The sequence below is a fragment of the Patagioenas fasciata genome, chromosome 11 (assembly GCF_037038585.1).
Source record: "Patagioenas fasciata isolate bPatFas1 chromosome 11, bPatFas1.hap1, whole genome shotgun sequence".
NCBI lineage: Eukaryota > Metazoa > Chordata > Aves > Columbiformes > Columbidae > Patagioenas > Patagioenas fasciata.
The window spans coordinates 13,148,361-13,171,478 of NC_092530.1; the positions used below are offsets into that span (position 1 = coordinate 13,148,361).

At 36.5% G+C, this 23,118-nt stretch overlaps 1 protein-coding gene across 2 annotated transcripts in view; it reads right to left on the reverse strand.

Moving 5' to 3' along the window:
• Positions 1-1,382: 1,382 nt before the first annotated feature.
• The window catches only part of RPS6KA6 (ribosomal protein S6 kinase A6), a 40,007-nt gene continuing 18,271 nt past the window's right edge, over positions 1,383-23,118 (reverse strand). For both annotated transcript variants that reach the window (XM_065846179.2, XM_071813463.1), the window contains exons 7-22: positions 20,489-20,595; positions 20,172-20,209; positions 18,576-18,718; positions 17,741-17,811; positions 16,253-16,341; positions 16,105-16,169; positions 13,978-14,080; positions 12,567-12,691; positions 12,150-12,275; positions 11,478-11,567; positions 10,649-10,807; positions 10,046-10,207; positions 9,573-9,649; positions 8,397-8,514; positions 7,310-7,450; positions 1,383-6,424 (exon numbers count right to left, since the gene is read on the reverse strand). In XM_065846179.2, the coding sequence (XP_065702251.1) occupies positions 6,299-6,424; positions 7,310-7,450; positions 8,397-8,514; positions 9,573-9,649; positions 10,046-10,207; positions 10,649-10,807; positions 11,478-11,567; positions 12,150-12,275; positions 12,567-12,691; positions 13,978-14,080; positions 16,105-16,169; positions 16,253-16,341; positions 17,741-17,811; positions 18,576-18,718; positions 20,172-20,209; positions 20,489-20,595 (1,740 nt within the window). In that variant the 3' untranslated portion in view covers positions 1,383-6,298. The remainder of the gene's footprint in view (positions 6,425-7,309; positions 7,451-8,396; positions 8,515-9,572; positions 9,650-10,045; positions 10,208-10,648; positions 10,808-11,477; positions 11,568-12,149; positions 12,276-12,566; positions 12,692-13,977; positions 14,081-16,104; positions 16,170-16,252; positions 16,342-17,740; positions 17,812-18,575; positions 18,719-20,171; positions 20,210-20,488; positions 20,596-23,118) is intronic.

Consider the following 23,118-nt stretch of genomic DNA (forward strand, 5'->3'; position numbering starts at 1 on the left):
ACAAGCTGCCTGTGCCAGCCCACTCCCGGTGGCCTCAGCACCAGCCAGGCCTCAAAGTGCCTTATTGTGCTTCATGGTGTGAGCAAACATGGTCTGGGAGATGGACTTCATTGAGGCAGCTGTGGAAAAATCCTCACTGTGTATTTGGGCCATGAGAGTAACTGAAAAACATGATATCTGTAACAGATTTTGAAGACAAACACCAATATAAGTTACCAAATAACTTAAGAGTCCAGACATTGCAATTAACTTCAACACTATCGTGGAATCATGGAGTAATTTGGGTTGGAAGGGACCTTCCCAGCTCATCCAGTCCACCCCTGCCATGAGCAGGGGCATCTTCACCAGCTCAGGCTGCTCAGACCCCCATCCAGCCTGGGCTGGGGTGTCCCCAGGGATGGTTCATCCACCAGCTCTCTGGCCAACCTGGGACAGGGTCTCACCACTCTCATCATCACAAATTTCTTCCTCATGTCCAGCCCGAATCTCCCCTTTTAGTTCACACCAAAGTATCTCCCATTCTCGTCCATGGATGGGGATCATTACCTGCACACTGAACTGTGTCACTTACCAGTGAGATCAACCCCATTCGGCTTCACGGTTACAGTTCACATAGAGGACAGAAGAGTTCAATAATCTGCAGCAATTTATCAGCTTAAATCCAAAAATGAAGCAGTGTCAAGACACAGAGCTCCGCTACAGCTCCTGAGACCTCACAGGGCATAAGCAGCTCTGAGCAGGATTGCATGTCACCATTTTTAACCTGATTACTCTCCCTCGTTACCTAAGTGCCTCTGTTTTCACAGGACCAGACCTTCACAGGAAAACCATTTCCTCCTTCCATATAAAGTCAAAGCTAAACAGATACCTAAAAAACATATAGAAGGCAGATCATCCCACCCTAAAGTAATACATCAATCCTAGCAGTGAATGTATATTTTATTGAAAGTGTGGCACGGAACACTTGACTGTGAGTATAAATTTGTAAACAGCACTTGACTGTGAGATTTTTTTGGCAAGGTTTACCAAATAATGCAATTGACAGTACACTTAATTTAGGAATGTTTGCTCATTGGTTTTTATATCTATTTTAAAAAAGGGAGTTGATGAACTTCCAAATCATAAATGATGGATTTTTTTGGTCAATTATAAAATATTATGAATTTGCAATCTTTTTATTCTAGTACTCAAGGAACTGCCAGCTATTTAAAACTGTACTTTTATCATTATTCACAAAGTTTAACAAAAATAAATACAATTTTGAGGTTGTCTTTGGCATGTCGCGATTCAAGGCAATAGTATCTTTTAGCAGCACAGTGCAAAGAAAAAACAACATACCATACAATGCACTACTAGATTCAGCCTTACAAGGAGAAGAGAACGTAGTACAATGCAAACTTTAATGTCAATATATACAGAGCTTTAAAGAAAACATTTTCTTTTTAAAATTAAATGAAATAAATACAATATGATACAAAATCCACAATATGCTTAGAGAAAGAAATGACAGTTACAATATCTGATAACGGGGACCTTTTGTATAGTTCCATCTTTGAAGTACCTCAGAGAGCATGTAATTCATTGCACACTTGTTTTCAATTAATGCCCGTTCATATATTGAGATTTATAGCCAGTCACGTGCCAGAAGAGTTTTAGCTCTAATCAAAGTATCAGTGCAAGATGCCAAAGTGCTTGGGATATCATGACAACACAATTAGCAAATGCTGCTCATAAGCCTATTGGAAAACTCACAAAATAGGAACACTTCGTCCTGCAAAGGAGATCCACCTCGAGCATCTTTTCAATTTTCACATTAAAAACTCCCAAACCAGGATTCAATGTAATTCAAACCCACTATTGGTAATAATTAAGATTTGGGCAACAGCTTATTAGGAGATATAATCAATTAAATACCTTTTAAAGCTTTCAAAAAAGTTTGCTTTTGTTACATAGAAAAAAGTCTCAAGAAAGTGGGGAGGGACTTCTGATAAGTTACTATAATACTCAAGTCAGCTTTAGCTACACATTCTGAGTGGTGGTTTTAAAAAAAGTTGTATTAATTCTTCTGTTCCTCAAGGAAAATGTAGGCTTATCCACAACATAATCTGAGTGAGTAAATGTTTAAAAAAATTCACTGAAGTAGGGACAAAGAGTATTCAGAATGCACTGAACTAAAGGGGTGTTAATGCAGAAGGATGCTATGGTATAAACGACAGTGTAGGCAGGTTACCAACACATATCAAGAAAGTTTTTGAATAAAGTTCTGAGGAGATTTTTTTCTTTTACCATATAGAGCTCCCATAGGATTACATAAGGACTCTATTATTGCAGCTTCAGAAGCCTTCCGAAAACTTGAATAAAAACCTTCTCCTCCCTTTCCTCCCACAAGTATTTGTTAACTGGACAGAAAATTTGAGTGCTACAGAAATACATAAAACCCCACGTTTGCATTGATGCTTTAGCCTGATTTCATTGATACAAATCAGAATAATTACTGTAATATTGTGTAATTAATTTAACTAAATTCTTACAAGCTATCTCAACTGTAGCATTTGAGGGCAGACAGCTGAGTACTGGACGCAGCAATCTGTCCCTGGAAATGACCAGTTTATAAGCATATTGCAAGTAACTGCCAATTGTTGAAGTTTGCTAGAGGTAATTTTAACTATTGGATACACAAAGATTAGCTTTGGACAATGAATTAAAACATGTAAGAATTCAAGCTTGATGTGACTAGCTTGGGTGAGGTTTTGGATGCAAAGAGAACATTTAAACCGTACCACAACATAGGCCTAAGCCAGACAGTACGCTTAGACTACCTGCACATTAGGCCCTTCGCGTGGTCAAAGAGAATTTGCTAGTTTTCAGCATAATGGGAAGAACCACACAACACGTTAAAACAGCATGTGAGACCACATAAGCCACAAACCAGCAGCTTAACTGGATGCACCGTGGTGATGCTCTGGTGTGCAGGCACCCTTTGTATGCACCACTGGCTGATACTGACACCGTGGCATAGTTTTTGGATACATAACAGGAATACAATAGAGTTCCTCATTTTTTAATCAAAAGGATAGCTGAAGATGGAAACTGCATATCCACAGGGTGAAAAACAACCATGAGCTGGCTCCTGCTGCAGCTGATGGGCATCTACTCCTTACTAGCACTTAGTTGTAAATGCCATTATCAAATATCCCAGTAGAAGATATTTTGCTGGCAGGAACAGGAGCCTTATACAAAATATTGTATTATTTAAGATATTAATTAGTTCTCTGGAAATTCCTTCATAAATATTTCATTCATTGTTGTTGGTTCTTCTGTTCTTTTTTTTTTTTTTTAAGTAAATCAGTGAGATAGTAAGGTCCTAACTAGTTTGTAATCTTGAACTGTGCAGAGATGATATGAAACAATTGTGCTACTTTTATATAGTTGCTTAACTGAACAAAACCTAAGTTTGGAAAAAAGGATGAGAAATAAGCAAGAAATTTCAAAAGATAATAATGAAATGCTATATAGTAAGACTGAACTGCAAGTGAACTCTTTTGTATTCCTGCATATCCAGAAAGTTTCAAAGACTGATATGCTGAAATGTTCATATTTTCCCCCAATTAAGGATTAAAATTGGCATATCAGGGTACACTGGCTTGTCAGATATAATCAAGGTGTTTGTCCGTATGTTTTCCTTGCAGTAGGACAACTTTGTAATGTTGCAGACACTGAAACCTTGCTTTTACCCCAGGAGTACCACTTGTGCTAAGGGCTAGTAATGATATAAAAACAGCCAGGATAACTTTGTTTAAAATTCTTTGCTAAGAATTAGAACATCCATCTTGTTTGTGTACTTCTCTTACCGCCTTTGTTTTGCACACCAAGAACTTAAGTACCTTCAGCTGCTTTTGTGCAAAATGCTTTTAAGGTGCTTATAATGTGGTACTTCTAAGCAAGCTAAAAGAAAATACCAATCTAAACACTGTTAAATGATTCATGAATAAAACCATTAAAGACCAGCTGCTACCTTATGGGAAAGCTGAAGACAATTCAAGTTTGACATTTTCATTGTGTTCCATGCCTTGCATTTCCCTCTATTCCCAACACAGTTTTCTCCACCGCATTTCAACCCACGTTATACCTTGACCTTGGCTAAGGGGGCTTTATTTCAACCACTTTGAGTTTTTTCTTAGACCAAATTCAAATTCTTCTGGCAGTCATTTGTAAATTTACAAAAACAAAATTACACTGAGAGATTGTAGACAAGAGGTTTACAGGCATTCTTGCTGGCAAAGGTCTTCAGTAATAAAAAGAAGGATGAACCAGCTGCATAAGGGGCAGATTTTGTACTGAACAAGAAGCTTTACAGGAAGCAGTTGTGTTCTTTGATAAGCTTTCAAGCATTTCAAAGAGGCACCTCGAAACCAGGCACAAATGGCCCCTACAGCTTCCAATATCTACCAAACACTCGAGAAATTTAGTATGGGGTATGTTCTGCATGATACAAATAGCACACTTACGTTTGCTATATTCATTAAGTCTCAAATCTACATATATTCATACCTAACTATTTGGCCAGATGATTTCCATCTTTCCCCACCACAACAAAAGAAAGCGGCTTATCTAATAGTGCTTCTAATGCCACCAAGTTCTTCACCGGTATAAACAAAAACCAGCTGGCACCCTTCACCTTTTAAGGTCTGAGTTACTACCACCACTCTCGGCAGCTGGGACAGAATTCTCCTGGAAGCATTTTCCCTGTCTCAAAATGCCAAGTTCTGCCATCACAGGTGTCTTGTCTGAAACAGGAAATTCCACACCAGCAAATCAGTCTCCAATACATTTGATTTTTGGTCATTTGGATTCTCTAACTGCTCACTGTCTAACAGTTAGTCACTAATATACTTAGTATTTAAAATGCTTGTCATCCTACTATGATAGCACAATTGCATGGTATGTCTAAGACCTTGAAAATACTTTTAAGCTCATCATCGCTGAATGCATTAGTTCCCAGTCTACTAGCAGTTAGCACTGGTTTTGAGTTAGAAAACCTCAAGATAATTCTGGCCCTGAAATTAATTTCCTCTTCATCACAGCATTCAGGAATAGCTGAAGTCCCAACACCACGAGAGAGAGGGTGAGTGAATGCTGGAGACAGGACACTGTCAGTAACCTGTCCACAACTGTGACATTTCTTGGTCAGAATTCCCTTATCTGGGCACACTGCGAGGCTTATTTATTTTCCCAAGCTACCCCTACAATTAGGCAAACAGAATTTTGCATTTATGTTCTGTAATATTTGTACATGCGGCAAGAGATTCAGATAGAAGCAACGTTCTATAAAAATCAAATAAATATAAAATAAAATCCATGTACCAAGTTAGTTATAATAAAGTGTCAGTTTTTCTTATATGCCAAACAAACAATATTTGGTATATTCAATGGAAATGACTGCTGAGAAACAGCAACATAGTCATTGTACAAATGGATAGATGATAAAAATAACAATTTTTGGATTGCCTGATGTTCAAGTCTTAAAGCAGTACCAATGTTATTTAGATCCCTAATTTTGGCAGTTTATACACACACTTTCTCCAGCTCACTGCAGAGCACAATACCATTTGTGGTAAAAACTAGAAATGCTCATTTCCCTGTAAAGGCCATTTGTTAACCAGCATTTCCTTCGGGTCACAAGAGATCAAATTAAGTTTCTTGGTAAAGCGCAAAATTTTACATATCCCTTCTGTTTGTATTTTCACATAGACTTATCAGTTACAGGCACCATGCAAACACAGCCCTTCCAAATTAACACTAATGCAGTTCACACTGGCACATTAGTCAGCTTTTCATATTAGTAATGAGCAAGTTAAACGAGTTGAGTGAATTAAGTGCCCACTTACAAAATGAAGAATTTGTCCTTCACAACAGGATCTAAAGGTGTGAAGAAAACTTACACTGACACTTTATATACAACTTGGTCATTGGCAATGGTCCCCTAAACCATTTTTCAAATGAACCCAGCAAAACTATACAGAACGTGAAATAATATTTGCAACAGATCTCTTAAAGGACAGTGTAGAGAAATTCATTATGGTGTACCTGATGTTTAAATTAATTTAACAGATACGGCCTGTAAAACAACACAGTATGAACCTGTGGATTTTTTTTTTTCTTTTTTAAAAAAGGACTTTTACAGAATTCAAGTAGTGTAGCAGGAAACCATAGATGCCTTTTGATCACAGGTCAGGCAAAATAGAGCCACTTATTGGATTTTCCCCTTGCTTCTGTTTGCTAAGGTGTCCCAGTGGATCTATAAGTCTGTTGACGTTAGTTTTTTCATGCTCCGTCGCTGAGCTAAACTTGAGGCTGCAACAGGCTCCAACACTGGCTGAAATGTCTTGTGATTCAGTGCAGAATATGTAGCAGCCATGGCTCCCTAGAGAACAATGAAATACAGAAAAGGCTGTAAAGGTCATTTTTATCAGAAAATAAAGCAATTGAATAGTAAATTCTTAATTAACTCTACGAAAACAAACCCACGACTTGTGGCAGGTCATGCACATTCTCTAAAGCCTGTTCTGAAAAAACAACATTTATTGCTCAATCCTTCAGGCTTCTAAGCATGGGTATCTGACATTTCCTTTTCTTTCCTATGTATTTCTTTTACATACCTTATGTGTAGGAGTAACCTTTAAATGTGAGTCAGAATTAGTATCTTCCAAGCAACACTAGCATCAATTTACCAACTGCAGCTGCTTACATGGATATTCAGGTCCTGACTTATGAACACAATGAAATTAAGACCAGCTATCACAGGTCCTTGGTTTTGAATCCAACAAAACTAATGAAGTCAATTTAAAAGCTGTCTGCATACAGTAGAATGTTTTTGTAGGTCAGAATTACAGAACAAACATAATAATCTGCATTACAGTTTTTCTACCAGTATTTTAATTTGTGTTAGGAAAGCATAATGTGAGCCAGTCAGAAACAAATACCAAAAGATTTCTTGAACAAGAATACCTGTGGAAGGCTTAGTCTCCAAAAACTGTCTTATCAGGTTGCTGTATGGTCAAAGCTACCTTAATCTTTGAAAAGAAAACATCAATAAAAATCTCTTCCTTTACACATAGGTTAAAAAAAAAAAGTTTACCAATAATTTGTCTGCTTATGTAACATCAATATGTATGTACAAGGGAAAACAAAAGAAAGCTGACTTCTTTTCTAAAGAAAAAATCATTAGTTCTACCTGTGGCTCTAAAAGTGACCTGATTCACTGCACATCCACCAGCTTGAGTAACATTCAGTCTTCAGGTGGTTTTACCTTTACTAGATGTGGTGCATCTTGCCTGTTGAGTTGATAATGCGGCAGCTGGTCCCTGCAGGCTATCCACGAATGCTTCAACACTTGCTCTGCTGTGTACCGCTGATGGGGATCTACATGAAGCATATGTGACAACAAGTCCTAGATAAAAATGAAAAATACACATATGATTCAGTTAAAATAATCTTATGCAAACTTTAAAGCATTAATTATGACAGCAATGAGAAAAGGAGCCTATGCAGCAGGGATTAACACAATGCAAACACACATTAATCAGCAGATAAATCGGATCACTCTGTGCCTTGACACCGCAGAAGTCTGAAAACAATGTGTTGCACTATTTAATCAGTCTAACAGAGCAAGCCTTTATTGTAAAGAAACTTACTGTTGTTTGTGTGTTTAATGTTTCAGTTTGTTTATTATTAATATAAGCTTTAAAAGACTAGAAATCCTATTAAAATTTAGCAGACTGATTTTATGGAAGGAAGCTATCTGCAAACTTCTTTACTCATTCATACTATACATTTGGGGTCGGCTGACTACATATCACAATTGAATTTGTATATAGTGATATCCTATCAAAGATTTCCCCTTCAAGGAACTACGTAAAGAGCAAAGCCAAGAGAAATGGGCACTTGTTTTTGCCTGCACAGAAGTATTAGCAATAAGCTACTAATTACAAAGTTGGTGAAAAGAAGAGCTGGGTGGGACGGGCACATAACAGAGACAGGAATAGCTTGAAATAAACCAAAATATGAATAAGCTGACAGAATGTTCCCTTTAAGAACAAAATGTTAAGCATTCTTAAATATACAGAAGTGAATGACTTGTGCTAAGACAGCATCAGCCAACAAGTATTCTGAATTATTCCTACTGAAATGAACAATTAGTGCAATTCAGGAAAAGATTTACTATTAATGCCAAACTTTATGAAAAGTAACACTGGTGACTAAGATGCCTTTATTGCAATAAAGTTTACATGTAATAATAGAAAACCACTGTGTTAAAATGGTCTATTTTATGAAGCCTGGTAGATGTTCATTTGAATACTAGAAAAATACAAGAGCAAAACAAAACACATTTACACCTTTGCTGCATCTGAAACAGTGTCCCAGTTGCCTCCACTTAAAGAGAATTTTCCGCTGCCTATCCGTACCAGGATCTCCTCTGGAGTATCGTTAGGACCATTGGCAAATGGAGTATAACTGTCAGAAGGAAAAATAAAATGAAATGTCTCGTTATAGGTAAGAAGTTGCAAGAAATTGGTAAAGTCTCATGAATCACTCTGATATCCCACTGCTGACAGAAACACACTATATGCTATTAAATACTACTTAGATTAGCATTTCGTCTTCTACACTATATCATTTTATTTTCCCCATAACTGTGGTTAATCAAGTAGAATAAATGGAAAATGCAGACTAAAAAGATGTCTTAAGTTAATATCTTAATAATGCATTCTAATCAGCGCAAACTTTCAAGTTAAAGAGAAGTGATTCATAAGCACAAATTACACTGGATTACCAGACCTTGTAAAATAATCCAAACCTGGAACCCAACGGAATGGCCCAATAAAGCTGGAGTAATATCATGTTTAGCGTATGTACATTTAATCAGAGAATGAGCACAATGTACACACATCTATTATTCAGGGAAAAGCTACAAGAGAAGTAAAAAACTATCATGAAAATTAAGTGAGTTTAGGAAGCTTAAACCACAAGATTATTAGCTTTGGAGGCTTGTAACAGTTTACAGGCTTCCCTGTAAGCTGGGTTTACTTTCTACAAATCCTACTGTGATGAACTAGAAAGAAATAAAATGGCAAATCTGAAAACTGATCTGAATCACTTAAACACACCTTTGAACAATGTCAAGAGTATTAGTATATCCTGGCATTTCCTAGAGAAAATAATCTGATATTTTTCTGTTAGAGCAGAATTCAGAAAATCTTTTATCATTCAGCCACTGAGTGCTTCATAGCACTTGATGAAAGCTTAGAGGTTTAGGAAAGTTAAGAGGTTACAGGCCAGTGTGTTCTACAGCCCCTAGTCAGGTGCTATAGAGGAGAGAAGCCTTGAACCTACTTGTAAGCTAAGCCTAGTTTGGGTGAGCATTTACTTACAGCTTCCTGTTCCACTTCAGTATCTTTGTCGTTCTGCATTCAAACCAATGAGGTAATATCTTACCTTTTTAAGGAAAGCACAGATTTATGCAGCATGCTGGAGTTTGAAGTAAACAAAAAAAGCTAAGAAATGTTTCTCACCCCGCCAGCATTGTGTAGAGAAGAACACCCAAGCTCCATATGTCACAGGCAGCATCATATCCCTGTCTCATGAGAACCTATGAAACAAAGAGTGTTAAAGACTTTTCATATATTAAAAAACCACCCCAAACCAATACCACTATGCACAGCCTAAGGAAGGGTAAGTCAACTCCAGGACAATTTCAGAGGCTTGATTATTTATTTTTCGATATACAGGTTACAGTAACTATCCACGAGACTACTCGCTCCCAGAACATCTTTTCTCAACATTCTCAGACTTACATCTTATTTTTCGAGGGTGGTTTCTGCTATTTTTAAAGCAGGTTTGTTATAAACATATGCATCAGTGTTTAGAAAGTATCCATAATTATATTTAAGGAAAACTAGAAGAATTTTTTTAAGCACTGCTAAAAAGTGTAAGTATTTAACGCATCAAAAACAGTATAGAGAAGGCTCATGACAGCTTAAGATACCTCTGGTGCCACAAAGTTTGCAGTGTAGCACGGAGTTAGAAGTAGTCCATTTTCTCCTCGAAGTTGTTTTGCAAATCCAAAATCACAAATCCTGATAGAATCCGCATTATTTGAATCATCCGTATATAAAATATTACTAGGTTTAAGGTCTCGATGCACTACCTATAAACAAAGAAATTTTTAAATCTATCATTTAGAAGTCGTGTGTACATTTTTTGTAGGCAATTTGTGATTCATAAAAATTATTCTCTATTTTAATAAGCCTGTTAACAGTTCTACATGTTATATAAGTTTCAAATAACAAAAAATTCTAGTTCATGTAATAAAAACACCTACTGGCTCATAACGCAACCGGAACTAACATAACCACGTGTCAACAAGCACAAAACCAAATATCTGCTGTTTCATAAACTGTAAAAGCAGAGTTGAAAAGGTTTGCCAGAATAACAGGATGAGTTATTTACATTATTCACCTTTGTCATAAAACGCTCACAGATCATCTTCCCTTCTGCCACAAAAACAAGTCAACCAAAGCACGTAACAAGAGACATTTGTTTTTTTTAAGAAGTGTGAATGAAGCTACATCACAGAGGAATTACTCACTCCTTGGCAGTGCAGGTAGTCCACAGTCTTCGCTATCGTGTACAGCACAGCGCTCGCCTCCCGCTCCGAGAAGAACTTCTGTCGGAGAATCCGATCGAGCAGCTCTCCTCCCTTCATCAGCTCCGTGACCAGGTATATGAATCGACCATCATCATACACCTGACGAGAAGTTTAACAAGTGTATACAATGTAAACACACATATATATTAAAAAAAAAAAATCTATAATTATACATCCTGATATACGTGAAAATTACAAACTAAATTGTTCACATAGGAACATAAAGCACAAACAGCAGGGACTAAAAAATGTAATTCTGCAATTCAGGACCCTTAAAGCATGAAGTATAAGAAAGCTTGTGTCATTCTGTAAGATGCTGAGGTAATTGATGGTTAATTTATGACTCGCAATTAAAGTTTTCAGTCTAGAAACTTCTGTTGTAAGAAGAGAGTAGCGCTACTGCTCCCTATCACTCTTCCCCTCCATGGGTAGTTTTAGCTGCTGACACTTTGCATATACAGGACAACACGTAACTGCTTTTTCAGATTCAGATTACCAACACATTAGCTAGTCATTTGAAATAAGAGGAATAGGACATTTCCAACCTTTACATAATTTCTCACCTAAAGTTTACTAAACAGCATCTAAAAAAAAGTAATATCAGGTCAATGTCATATTTGGAAATACTCAGCACTTTACTATGTGTATTGCTCTCCCAATAAATTTGAAAATGTAAAAGAAATTTAATAAGCCCAATCAATCCCCCACATCTACATCTATCTACTGACTACTGTGTAATAAGAGGTAGCAGAGAAAAAGTACTACGTACATCCTTCAAAGTAATAATATTTGGATGTTGTCCATAACGCATGAGAATCTCAATTTCTTCTGAGGGATCTCTCTTACTTTTATCAATTATCTGCAAAAGATAGCAAGGAAAAACAACTTGGCTAAACAAAATCTATTTGATAAAGAAATTTTTTTGTATTTCTATTTTAACTTCAACAGAATAAAAAAAATGCTAGAGTTCATTACTACGTGAATTAATCATGATCAATTCATCTTCCAGCTTCACCCCTTACTGTTTATTCATTTCTTTCTCTATTTTTGCAACCAGTTAAAACTGTATCATGAATGCAGTCTTTTCTGCTCCAAAGGCCAAAGAAAGGCAATGGACTGTCTGAAGCATCACTCTTTCCGTGCAGCCCAGCTCCAGCCTCACGGATCTTATTTTATGTTGGGTGTGCTCATCATCACTCAATATTTCCAGGCCTCAAGATTGTAATGGCAAAGCCAGTTCTTCAGGGTCATAACTTTACCCACCAAAAAAACCAAAAAGCTAAAGAAAGCAATACTCAATTTAAAGAAGTGAAGAACATACTGTTTTTCATTGCTCACAGCATATAAGCAGCTACAGTAACTAGAAAATTGATGCATTTAAATTTACAAACCTACTATACAATAATTTCCAAACTGCCACAGTAAAATTTATTCAAAGTACCTTTACGGCAAACTCCATATTTGTAGCTACGTGTATACATCGCTTGCAAACAGAGTAGGAACCAACACCAATATCTTCCTTCAGTTCATAGACATCAGTAAACTGTGCGCTGCTTCCATGAAGTTGCTTTAAAAACAAACACATACAAGCTGTCATCTACAGCAAAAAGATGCTCTTCACTATAGTACCGTTTCCAACAGCATAAGTTTCTTCTGCCTGCCCATGCTGTCCCGTTTGAATTCTGCCTCCAGAAAAACAGCAACTCACCTTCTAAATTTCAAAAACATTCCATGCAAGGCATTTTAGTTATGCACATTTTATGATAGTCTCCCCAGCCGAAAAAGAACAGACTGTAAACTCTAAATGTTGGTCAACCTCTGACACGCCAAAAAAGTTTCCCCCAAAAGTAATCGTTACCTGTACTATAGGCAGTATGTTGGTGAGTGGTGATATTTTATGGTCTTCTACAGCAGTAGTTGCAACAAAACTAAATCCTTTGAAGAGCTGATGTGCATTCGCGCTAGGTGGCACCCCTGGAGAATCTGGTGGCACAGACATTTGATTAGTGTGGTGAAATCCTAGCAAGGCTATTTCTTAGAATTCAGGAGAGATATGTTGGAAAACATATTTTGAGGGAAGAGAAGCAAACATAGGCAACACTAGATATCTAATAAGACTTCTAATTGGTTATCTGCCTTATTTCAACAACATACACAAATATATTCCCGAGGTTTATCTAAAACTGCAAAATACTGCATAACTAGTGTTTGCACACATATTTTTAGGAAGAAGGTTATTGAAGCACAACGCTACTTATGAGAAAGAAATAAAGATTGTAGCCTCATGTTCAAGGACTGCATCACCAAGAAGAGTGCCCGCAGAGTTCGTGTTTCAGTGGTGTATGTGCTGCTGGCAAGGCAGAAGTGAGGCAATACAAGAATATTCAATTACTAATACTACTGAATAATTAGAACCAATCTTCCCTCATATTATATCACATGCACCTCTGAATTAACTGTGTGAGATTTCCCAGTAAGCACAGCTTGATAATTCTGTGTAGACCACAGACATTCTCCAAATAAACATGACAAGTGGCTTTAAAAATTGGATGCAGCAATAAAGAAAAAAATTCACAAAAGAAAACCTGAAGTGTAACTTGACGAATACTAAGCAATAAGTGTTTGCATAGGGCAATAATCTAAGGGATATTTTAAAGACCAATTTTCATAAGCTGCTTAAAACCTTTTGAGATGTCTTGGGAACAAACCTAGTACAGGCCCCAGCCCACTGCACATTTTCTCCACCCTTTTCTACCATTGAAACACCATCTTCTCAAGAGTAAAGTCAAACTCAGCATGAATAAGTGAGGGGAACAGCTCAGTGAAAAAACAACTGTAATGCTACTGTTAAGATTTAATTTTAGTACTGATAGTAATGAACAGGTTCAAGGAGGTTACTTAAAGCATGTCATTGTCAGTAGAATACTGATCATAAAAATAATCACTGCTGCAATCAAGTGTCATTTACTTTTAGTATTAAATACTTCCTCCCCAAACACTGCATGTCTGACTATAAACCATGACTAAAAGCCGTAATTCAGTTATTAATATTCTGGGGTGTTTTGTTGGTGAATCAAAGTTTAGTAGAGTATTTCAAAGAATAGGAACCCACCCAGGAGAACATACTACTCTGAGGTACTGGAACCCTGTTGCACCCTTTCCTTTTAGTTCTGTGACTGGCTTTTTCTCTTAGTAAGCTTGTTACTGTAACGTGAATTTGACCCCTCTTGTCCCACAAACCTCACCCATTTATAACCATGCACAATTACCTTTTGGTGTTTTTGCTGTGAATTCTGGATCAAAACAAAAGGTATCTTCTGGCTTTCCAGAAGCAGGTTTAAATGGGGGTTGAATTTCTCTTCTGAACAGTTTCTGAAGCAGAAGGATAAAGTCAGACAATTAAGAGTTAATTAAATTTGGGTGCTATAATTTTGCCAAGCTGAAGGGTAAGCAACTCAAGCGTTACTGTTGCATTAAGGTAGTTTTCTGGAAGAATGAATAATGTACATCAAGTAGAAAACCACAAATATATATGGAAAGACTGATTTACTTTCATCTACCTTCGACTTGAAACGTTACCAAAAAAAGTCAAAACACAGAGAGGTCTTTTTCCGTATTCTTCTGAATCTACCATATCAGTACTTTTAAAACTACAACAGCAGGCTGCTGTTATACTTATCACTAGTTCATCTTTGGCTTATTCAGAAGACATAGAGCAGCCATAGTGCATGTCACCTTCTATCATCAGACCCGGCTCATTGCTGTTTTGTCAGAATCCTGAAAAACTCACCCCAAAGAAGATAGGGAATAAAGTCTTTACATTTCTAACCTGGGTCCCAGAAGAGAGCGCTCTCAAGTGACAGGCATGTCCCTCTTGGCAAGGAACTGCCAATTCTCAAAGCTCTACTCCAGGTTCTTCCTAATCTACAGAACTAAGCTAGGGGAGGGAAGGAAAAGCAGAACGATGGTTCCTCCTTTTTTAATCCTTTCCGCAACAAGCTTTAGAAAATGCGTTGCCCGAGTGATCTCAAATCAGCAACAAGTCCCATTTACAGTTAAGAAAAAAAAAAATTTCGTGTCAAATGCTGTTGCAGCCCCATGTAAAGTTCAGCAAGTTCTGAGAACATTTTCTTGACATTTCTGTCATCCTTTCAGACTTCTTTTTGGTGGTTTGTTTCATTTAATCTTCCTGCACACAATGTGTTTCAATTAAAAAACAAACAAAACCCCCAAAAACCCAAAACCAAACCAAACAACCAGGGAAAAGGGATCTGAATTATCCCAAAGAAATAATGAGATAAAATACAGAATGGTCATCAACCCCACCATAGTGAAATAACTACAAAGCACTGCCAAATATATAAATTAAATTAAAAAAAAATAACACAAAAAAACAAAAAAACACAAAACTACAGAGTTAGAACTGCAGTTCTTTCAGAATTCCTTGCTGGTATTTATTTCAACATCAGTCCCTTAAAAAAAAAAAGTAGATAATCAAGCAATAACAACACAGCCTTGTCTTATGAAGTGTACTCAGATAAAACAGTGAAGTTCTGCTGTTACTGAAAACTCTACCTGCTAATCAGGACTCTATGGCAGATGCTGCATGAACACAGCTACAAAACCACCTTCTCAGCAGTAAATAAAGAGAAGGATCATGACAAGAGGCTTTAAAGAAGCAGCTGAGCCCGGTCTTGGTTGGCATTGCAGGTAGTCCCATCAGCACAGCAACATCTTTTTTATTGTGTCTATCCCTTTGTAGGCATTATAGCAAAGGAGTGTTTTCAGAGTGGATTTATTCAATACAGAGCATCTCGGTTTTATGAACATTACAGGGAAAATAATCTCAAAAGCTTAGAAAACCGCAGAGGAAAAGCACCAGGGTGCTTGTTAAAAATTGAAGCAAGCAATCATGAACTCATAGAGACTTCTGATCATCTCGGAGCACCAGAGTCAATACTTTGACTGTGAAGGGAATATGACTGATAAAATAAGAATGTGTTGTGGTTAACCAGAGAGAAATCAAAGAGAATTACAGTGAAAGTGAGTTGCTGCACCCTGCATGGACGCACCAGACGGGCACTGACTGAGGAGCAGGATTCTGGCACACAGGGAACACCAGCATCCTCCTCCCACTACAAAGGCTCTGACTGGCAATTTAAGCTTTAGAATGTTGCAACTCTTAATTATTTAAAAAGTAAATGCTCAATTTATAATTAATACTCTCTATACCATACATACTACAGCTCTGGATGCCAAGTAAGATTACAGTAGAAGGCAGAATGTAACAGTCAGCAGTACTACAGTGTTTATTGTGTCCTATTCAGATGCAAATACTTATAATGCTACAACAGACATTAAAAACAGCTTTATCATTCTGATAATTTGTTACTTACATTCCAGTCAACAGTAGAAAAAAAAGGGTGTCTCTTGATTTCTTCAACTCCATCTGAACCAGCTCCTGAACAAAGAAAATACCATATTTAACACACTTTGGGACAAAGTCTTTGAAGAAGATTGCATTAAAAATAAAAATGAACCAACCTAATCTATTTGATGGGTTCCTTTTAAACAACATCCTCAGAAGACTTTGTGCTTCAGGGCTGAGGAACTGAGGCATTCCAAGTTTTGCTCTAAAGGAAAACAGAAAACAAGTGAAAGGAAGAAATGTATCTTTCTAAAAATTGTCTACATAGACTTCATCACACAACTTGAGGCATCAAGGATCTACTTCCAAGTCTTGTAGAGTATGCACATTTAACTCATCAGCTTTCAAGTTTCACATTATGAGTGGTTAAAAGAAACAAACAAAAAGACACACAAAAAACCTCAAAAACCCCCAAACAACAAAATCACACACACACACAAAAATTCACCCCAAAACACACACACACACAAAAACAAACAAAAGAAAACCCCAGGCCCCCACAAAAAAGTCAAAAACCTCCCACCAACTAAAACCACACCATACCAAAACCCTCAAGCCCCCAAAACAAGCTTTATGCTAAAGTAGAGTAAAACAGTTCTCTCAGGAATACATATTTTCAAAGATATCTTCATGTCACCAGTAGGTTATCACCAAAATACCTCTACCAGAATCAACACCAGAAGAGACTCACCAAATCCCAAATTACTTGCCCCTGAAGTGATTGCTATTAAGTAATAATATTCCTCTAGAAGTGAAAGCCTCAAGCAGTAACTCATTAAGCGAAAGCCTCAAGCAGTAGCTCATTAAGCCATCATGTAAAAGCTTACTGACTTCCCTAAGCTGATTTTATGAAAACAATTACACTAAGGCAAGAAATTCTTCTACAGAAGTGTAGCATCCCCCAGAGCTCCAGGCAAGGCCGGTGATCTAATCCATCTGCTTTTACAGGTAATATCACTATAAATTCTGATTGGGGTAAGTTCAAACCATCATACGTTGGTAAGAACAGAGTTTCTCTCTCACCCCCTTCCCCAACCATCACCCTCAAAAGGTTCAGGGCTCTTACACATGATCTAAAGGAAATTCTTTGCTACCTAAGCACAAGGAAAGACGAGAACATGTTTGCCCAACAACTTAACTTACTAATCACCAGTTTACCCAGTTTGTCTTGTTAGACAGCTTCTGTTGCAACTCAGGCAATTGAATATGGAAAACGCGAGCATGTAAGGGCACTCTCCATATATACATACACAAATAACATTAGATTAACTATTGCTTACAAAATAAGCTGTGCTGGAACAGCAGCAAGAGAGGGTAACAACAACACGAGTGGTAAATCATGCTGGTCTAATTCACTGTACTGATTTTATCTTAATTACACTTCTACAATAAATACACAATTTCATCCCTAAGATTTTAATTCCTGCAGATACTTCACAAGAGTTCCCTGTTCTGGGATCTGAACATTATCGGGATGATGGGGCTTAGCTGTTTTGTTTCTCTTAGCTTAATGCTCTTCAAGTACAAGGAGTTATAACAAGTTGCTAAAACATCTTTAAAAAGTACATTTTCTGACTTTCCAAAAAGTAAGAAGATATACTTACTTCAGTATCATATTCATAGTTTCATTTCGATCTTTACCTTGAAATGGTAGTGTACCAGTAAGCATTTCAAACTGAAAAGAACAAATGTTAATTTAAATCAACACTTCTTGCCCCAATTGCTCAAATACAGTGTTAAGTGTTGTAATCTGCCCCGGCACTACACTAGACATACTGGTTTGAGCTTGTATAAATTATCAAAAAACTGCACAAATGTCAAATTTTGCTTTCATTGGCAGTTTACATGATAACAACAGTGGCAGGTGCAACGTAACAATGATGTAGGAATATTTTACATCCATAAGCTACTTCAATTAAAGTAATAAAAATCCTCTCCATAACCTACGTTTAGATGTTGCTGTACTATGAAAATAGCAGTATTCCTAATATTCAAACAGTATTTTAATTTTAACGTCAATATGCAGCCTGATGCTCTAACATGAAAAAGCATGAGTGCTGGCGGTGAATGGCTTATTTCACTCATTAAGAGGCTTACTCTTACAAAAATGCAATTACTATTCCATCAAACCAAGTATTCAGTTTTAACTATAAAGTACCACGTGAAATCAATACATAAACTGACTACAACTGTTCTAAACTACTAATGGACTGCATGTATGATCTTTGTGGTTCCTGATTTGTAATACTTACAGCGCTAAGGAGGTGAAAAGTAAAATTTAATCCAATTACTTGCTGTTTCAGTAGCGATTCAGTTATTGATTTCTCTCTCACCCAACCATTCATAATCATATCTGGCCAAGCTTATTCTAAACACATTATTTGACAGTCCCGTTAGGCCAACGCGGTGTATGTGTGTTGTTAAGCAAGGTGACAGTACCATGAGGACCCCAAAGGACCACCAGTCCGCACTCTGGTTGTGCCCGCGCCTGTTTACCACTTCGGGTGCCATGTACTCTACAGTACCACAGAAAGAATACGCCTTCTTCTCTTGATCTACTGATTCTTTGCTGAGTCCAAAGTCTACAACAACAGCATTACAAGAATATAGCCAGTAAAGAACTTTAGCAATAACACAAACAAATCATAACAAACACACCAATATTGCACATGGTATTTTAAAAAAATCAAAGCGTTGACAGCTTTTGTTTCTTTCAGGAATACTGTGCTATCCTAGATCTTCATGAAATGAGAAGCTGGAGATATCTAGAGATACATCAGACACTTAGTTTACTATATATCACCAAAACCATTCTGAAAGTCATATTAAATCAATGGTTAGGCATCAATAAGACTACTCAAAATAATAACAACTCAATATTCGAAATGTTAAATATTTAGAGCCTTATAATAACCAAAAGTTCTTGTTTTCTCTGTTTATTGCCTGCTTTATTCATGCGAAAAACGGGATACAAGTAAATGTGAATTTCAAAGAGAACCCAGTCTGCATGGTCTAGCATTACTGAATGATTAATAAATAAAATCAGACTAAAAATAATGTTGTTACATGAGATAACATGGTTCTGCATCCTGACTCAGGTTCCATAGAGTTTGGCATATCTGTTCACTTTACTCCCAGAACACCTTTTTTTCCTGTTTGAAGACAAGAACCCTTGATCTCAGCCCGACTCGCAAGAAAAGGCTCTCAACGTTTCCTTTTTTCAAAAGGGAAATGATCGCTAATCAACACCATCATCGATTATTCTTTCCACTTCCAGAAGGAAGTGGAAATTTTAGGATTGACTTGGATTTTAACGTATCACGCAGAATTTTAAAAATGACACATTTTATGAACATGTTTTCCATCACCATTATTCTACCAGTTCATTGAGAATTTTAAAAAGCCCTTCTCTTTCCCTTAGAATCTAGTAGCAATATCTATCGATCAAAATATATAATTAAATTTATATTCCAAAAGTATGACCTGAACTGTAATTTAAAGCTTTCAGAAATTAATCGTAACTTGTGTTCTGAATAGTCAGTCTTTTCTATATATAATTTCTACAATATATGTATTTCAGTTGTTCCTCACAGAACATTTTTCTGCAATTTTACATGCATTTAAAAATGATAATGCAGAAATGCAAAAAAAAAAAAAGGTAATGTTTCACAGGTCTTATTGTGCACTGAAATCTCTTTAAAGCAAAAGCACTTCTGCTCCCTTTTGAAAGTCTCACAGCCAGCAGCTTCCAGCCTGGTCTATAACCTCTTGATCTTCAGCCGGTAAATGGCTAAAACCATCACATACAGTCTCTGACTACCTGAAATACTTCAACAAAAGTACTTAATGCTATATAAAGATCCATTATATAAGGAAGGGATACAGATTTATTATTAAAAGTGTGTCCAAAAAATTCCTAAACAGCTAACTACTGGCTCACACATATTCCAGCCATCACTACACATCTTAGACTTATAACTCAAATCTTATACAGAAATTTGTTCGGAAAATACTGTAATAATAAGTGTTACCCACCTGTTAATTTGATATGTCCTGCTTCATCAAGCAAAATGCTGAAAATTAAAATTCACATTCACCAACACACATAAAAAGGAATGTTTAAACATAACATTTAAAATATAATAGTTTACAATTTTCATCTCAAGCTTGTTACTAATTTAACAAGCCAATATTATTTCAATTTAATTACAGAATTTTTTTTTTTTTTTACATTTTATGTTTGTTTACATAGTCTCACAAAAGTATTTTTAATTTTTTACATCACTATAAGTAGAAAATGCAAAGCAACAAGCAAAATACACATAATAGTGGTAAAATACATTTTACTTTACTTTTCTGGCTTCAGGTCCCTGTATACAATCCCCAAGCTGTGCAGGTGATCCAAAGCAAGGGCCAGTTCTGCGAGGTAGAATTTCACATCTTCCTCTGTAAACATAACCTAATAAGAACTGTATAGATTTACCTTCTGATCTTGTCTTCAGTTTTAAAACTGCAATCTAAACAAAACAGTCCTGTCTGCCTACATTTCACAATAAGCTTCAGAAGCACCTTATGAACTCATAAGTCAGGAATTCACCTAACAGAAATTAAATACTAATAAAGGCTAATCATCACATTTACAAAAGCACTACCTGCAATACTTAAAGAAAAACATCAGCAGTTACTGCAGAGCATTAATTAACTTTTAAGGTAATAAATGTAATTGTTATATTTAGTGTTACTGACCACCAGCACTCCTCCTGCCACAATCCTATACAGACTGTTTTCCACTGCATCATAAAATTTAGTATACGACTGCTGTATTGGGTGAATGTCTCTGTGAATTCACATTATTTAGAAGGAAAAAATAATTAAAAAAGAAATAATTTTGAAAAAAGCATGCAAAATAAAACACTTTGGGGAAAATAACAATGATGTGAAAATCTGCAGTGGAAGTTGAAGAAGCTCCTCTGCTCCTCTTAGGAAAAGAAATTTGAAGAACCCAGATGAGATACTGAAAACCTGACTGATGTTGCATACAGAGCATTTGAGAGATGCATTTCTAACCTAAACGCTCAACAGATTGCGGCTAATTTCATATATAAGAACCTGCTTTGGCTCTTGTCACATTCGACAAATTACTGCAGCAGCTAGTAATCTTTAAATTACTGGAACTGAATTTGAAGTTTAAGTGAGCTATTCCTTTATTTGTTGAAAATACCAGGAACAAGGAGAACAGCCATCTCAACTGCAGATTACAGCCTCCTAACAAGACTTAAATTAAAGCAACAGGGCTTATTGCTTTAGTAGTACACTGATCTGTACTTCAAATTGCACATATGTAACCTGTTCCACTGGCAACAGAAATACTCCTAATTTCCATAATGATGGCTATTAATGTTGTATGAACAATAATGCTGTTACACGATACAGTTTCACCTTGATTTTCCACAGATCAATGTTGATTGTGTTTTTCATCTATAACCAGAAGAGCAAGGGGAAACCTGCGATATCATTCGGCGCTGCCAAAATGCACATCTCAGAATGATGCTAAAATGGTAATCTACAACCTCCCCATAACAATTTCATTTAAAACTGCTTTCTGTGTCAAATTAAACATGATGCAAGTCAACTTCATTTAATGTTACCAATGAAAACTTCATTACACACTCATTTCACTGCTACAGCTGAACTCTCATACCTGCATCAGAAGTGTTTAAATAACCTCATACTAAACCCAATTAATGTAAAATAATCCTTGTGTGGGAAGTATGAAACACCATGGGGAGTCTACCCTCATGTGGATTGTCCACTGCCCTTGTTTTACCAGGTACCTTTGCAAATACCTTTTCTTCCCACCAGAAAATAAAAAAGCCTGTTTTGTTTTGTTTTTTTCTCCTCTCTAGACAAAACAAGTGTTTAAAAGCCATCACAGAAGGTAAAACAAACATGTAGAAACTCAACAGTGAGAAAACCTGACAATTATTACTTCTTCATTCCCAAAGGAATTGTATTATAGTATTATGGATAGGTTTGCATCCCTTATTTAAGAATGTTGGCCACTCGGTAATCCCAGCTGTGTTAGTGCAAAGAATCGTTCTTCCTGCTATACCAGAATTTCCTCTATAATTAGACATCCTTTATCAAAGCAGAGATTGACCTCTTTCCTGCCTACTGCTCCAATAACCCTTTACAAGTCAGTTTGTCTAAGCTTTTAACCTGCATTCTAGCCTCAAGGTTAATTAATTTTGAGCTCAGTTCTTAAGCACGATCACTCTTTTACCAAGATCAGCTTTTTATAAAAAAGGAAAACAAAGATCCCTTTAAGTTCTTCCTTCTCTTTCGCCCGTTCCTAAAGTAAAGCTTTATTTTTTACAAAAAGTATATGGGGGGGAAAAAACTAGCTCATGGCCTTACTTATTGGGGATACAACAACGTCCTTCATGTCATGAAAAAGCAAACCCAAACCAGTCAGATATCCAGTTCTCTCATGGCTTTTCCTATGCATTAGCAATATAAATGTATTTACACTGATGAAAACACTGAAAAACTCTTACTGTGAAGTTGTTGAGAAATTGCCATTAAAAATTTACATCTTTTATAAAAGGTTTGCAGAATGAAAATCAAAGTCTTATAAGTGTGTTCATAATACTTAAGGTAACATATAATAAATATTTGATGACAAACAAACGTTTTATAAAAATGACTGGCTGAATCATATTCCCTCCTCTGAAGCTCTCTCTCCAGAAAACAAAAATAGAGATGAAAAATTAAAGTTTCAGCAGTATGCCAATGTTAGATGAAGGGACGTGGTCTCAAAAATACTCAATGTTCATACTTTGTGAGATTAAGCATTAGGATTTGTGTTACAGCACCATCCAATTTTACAATGCAGCAGAAATCTTGTAGGGATGTGGGATTCTAGGAGCACCTAAACTGACTATGAGCATCAGAACTATCCATGCCCTTCCTTTATTGCTAA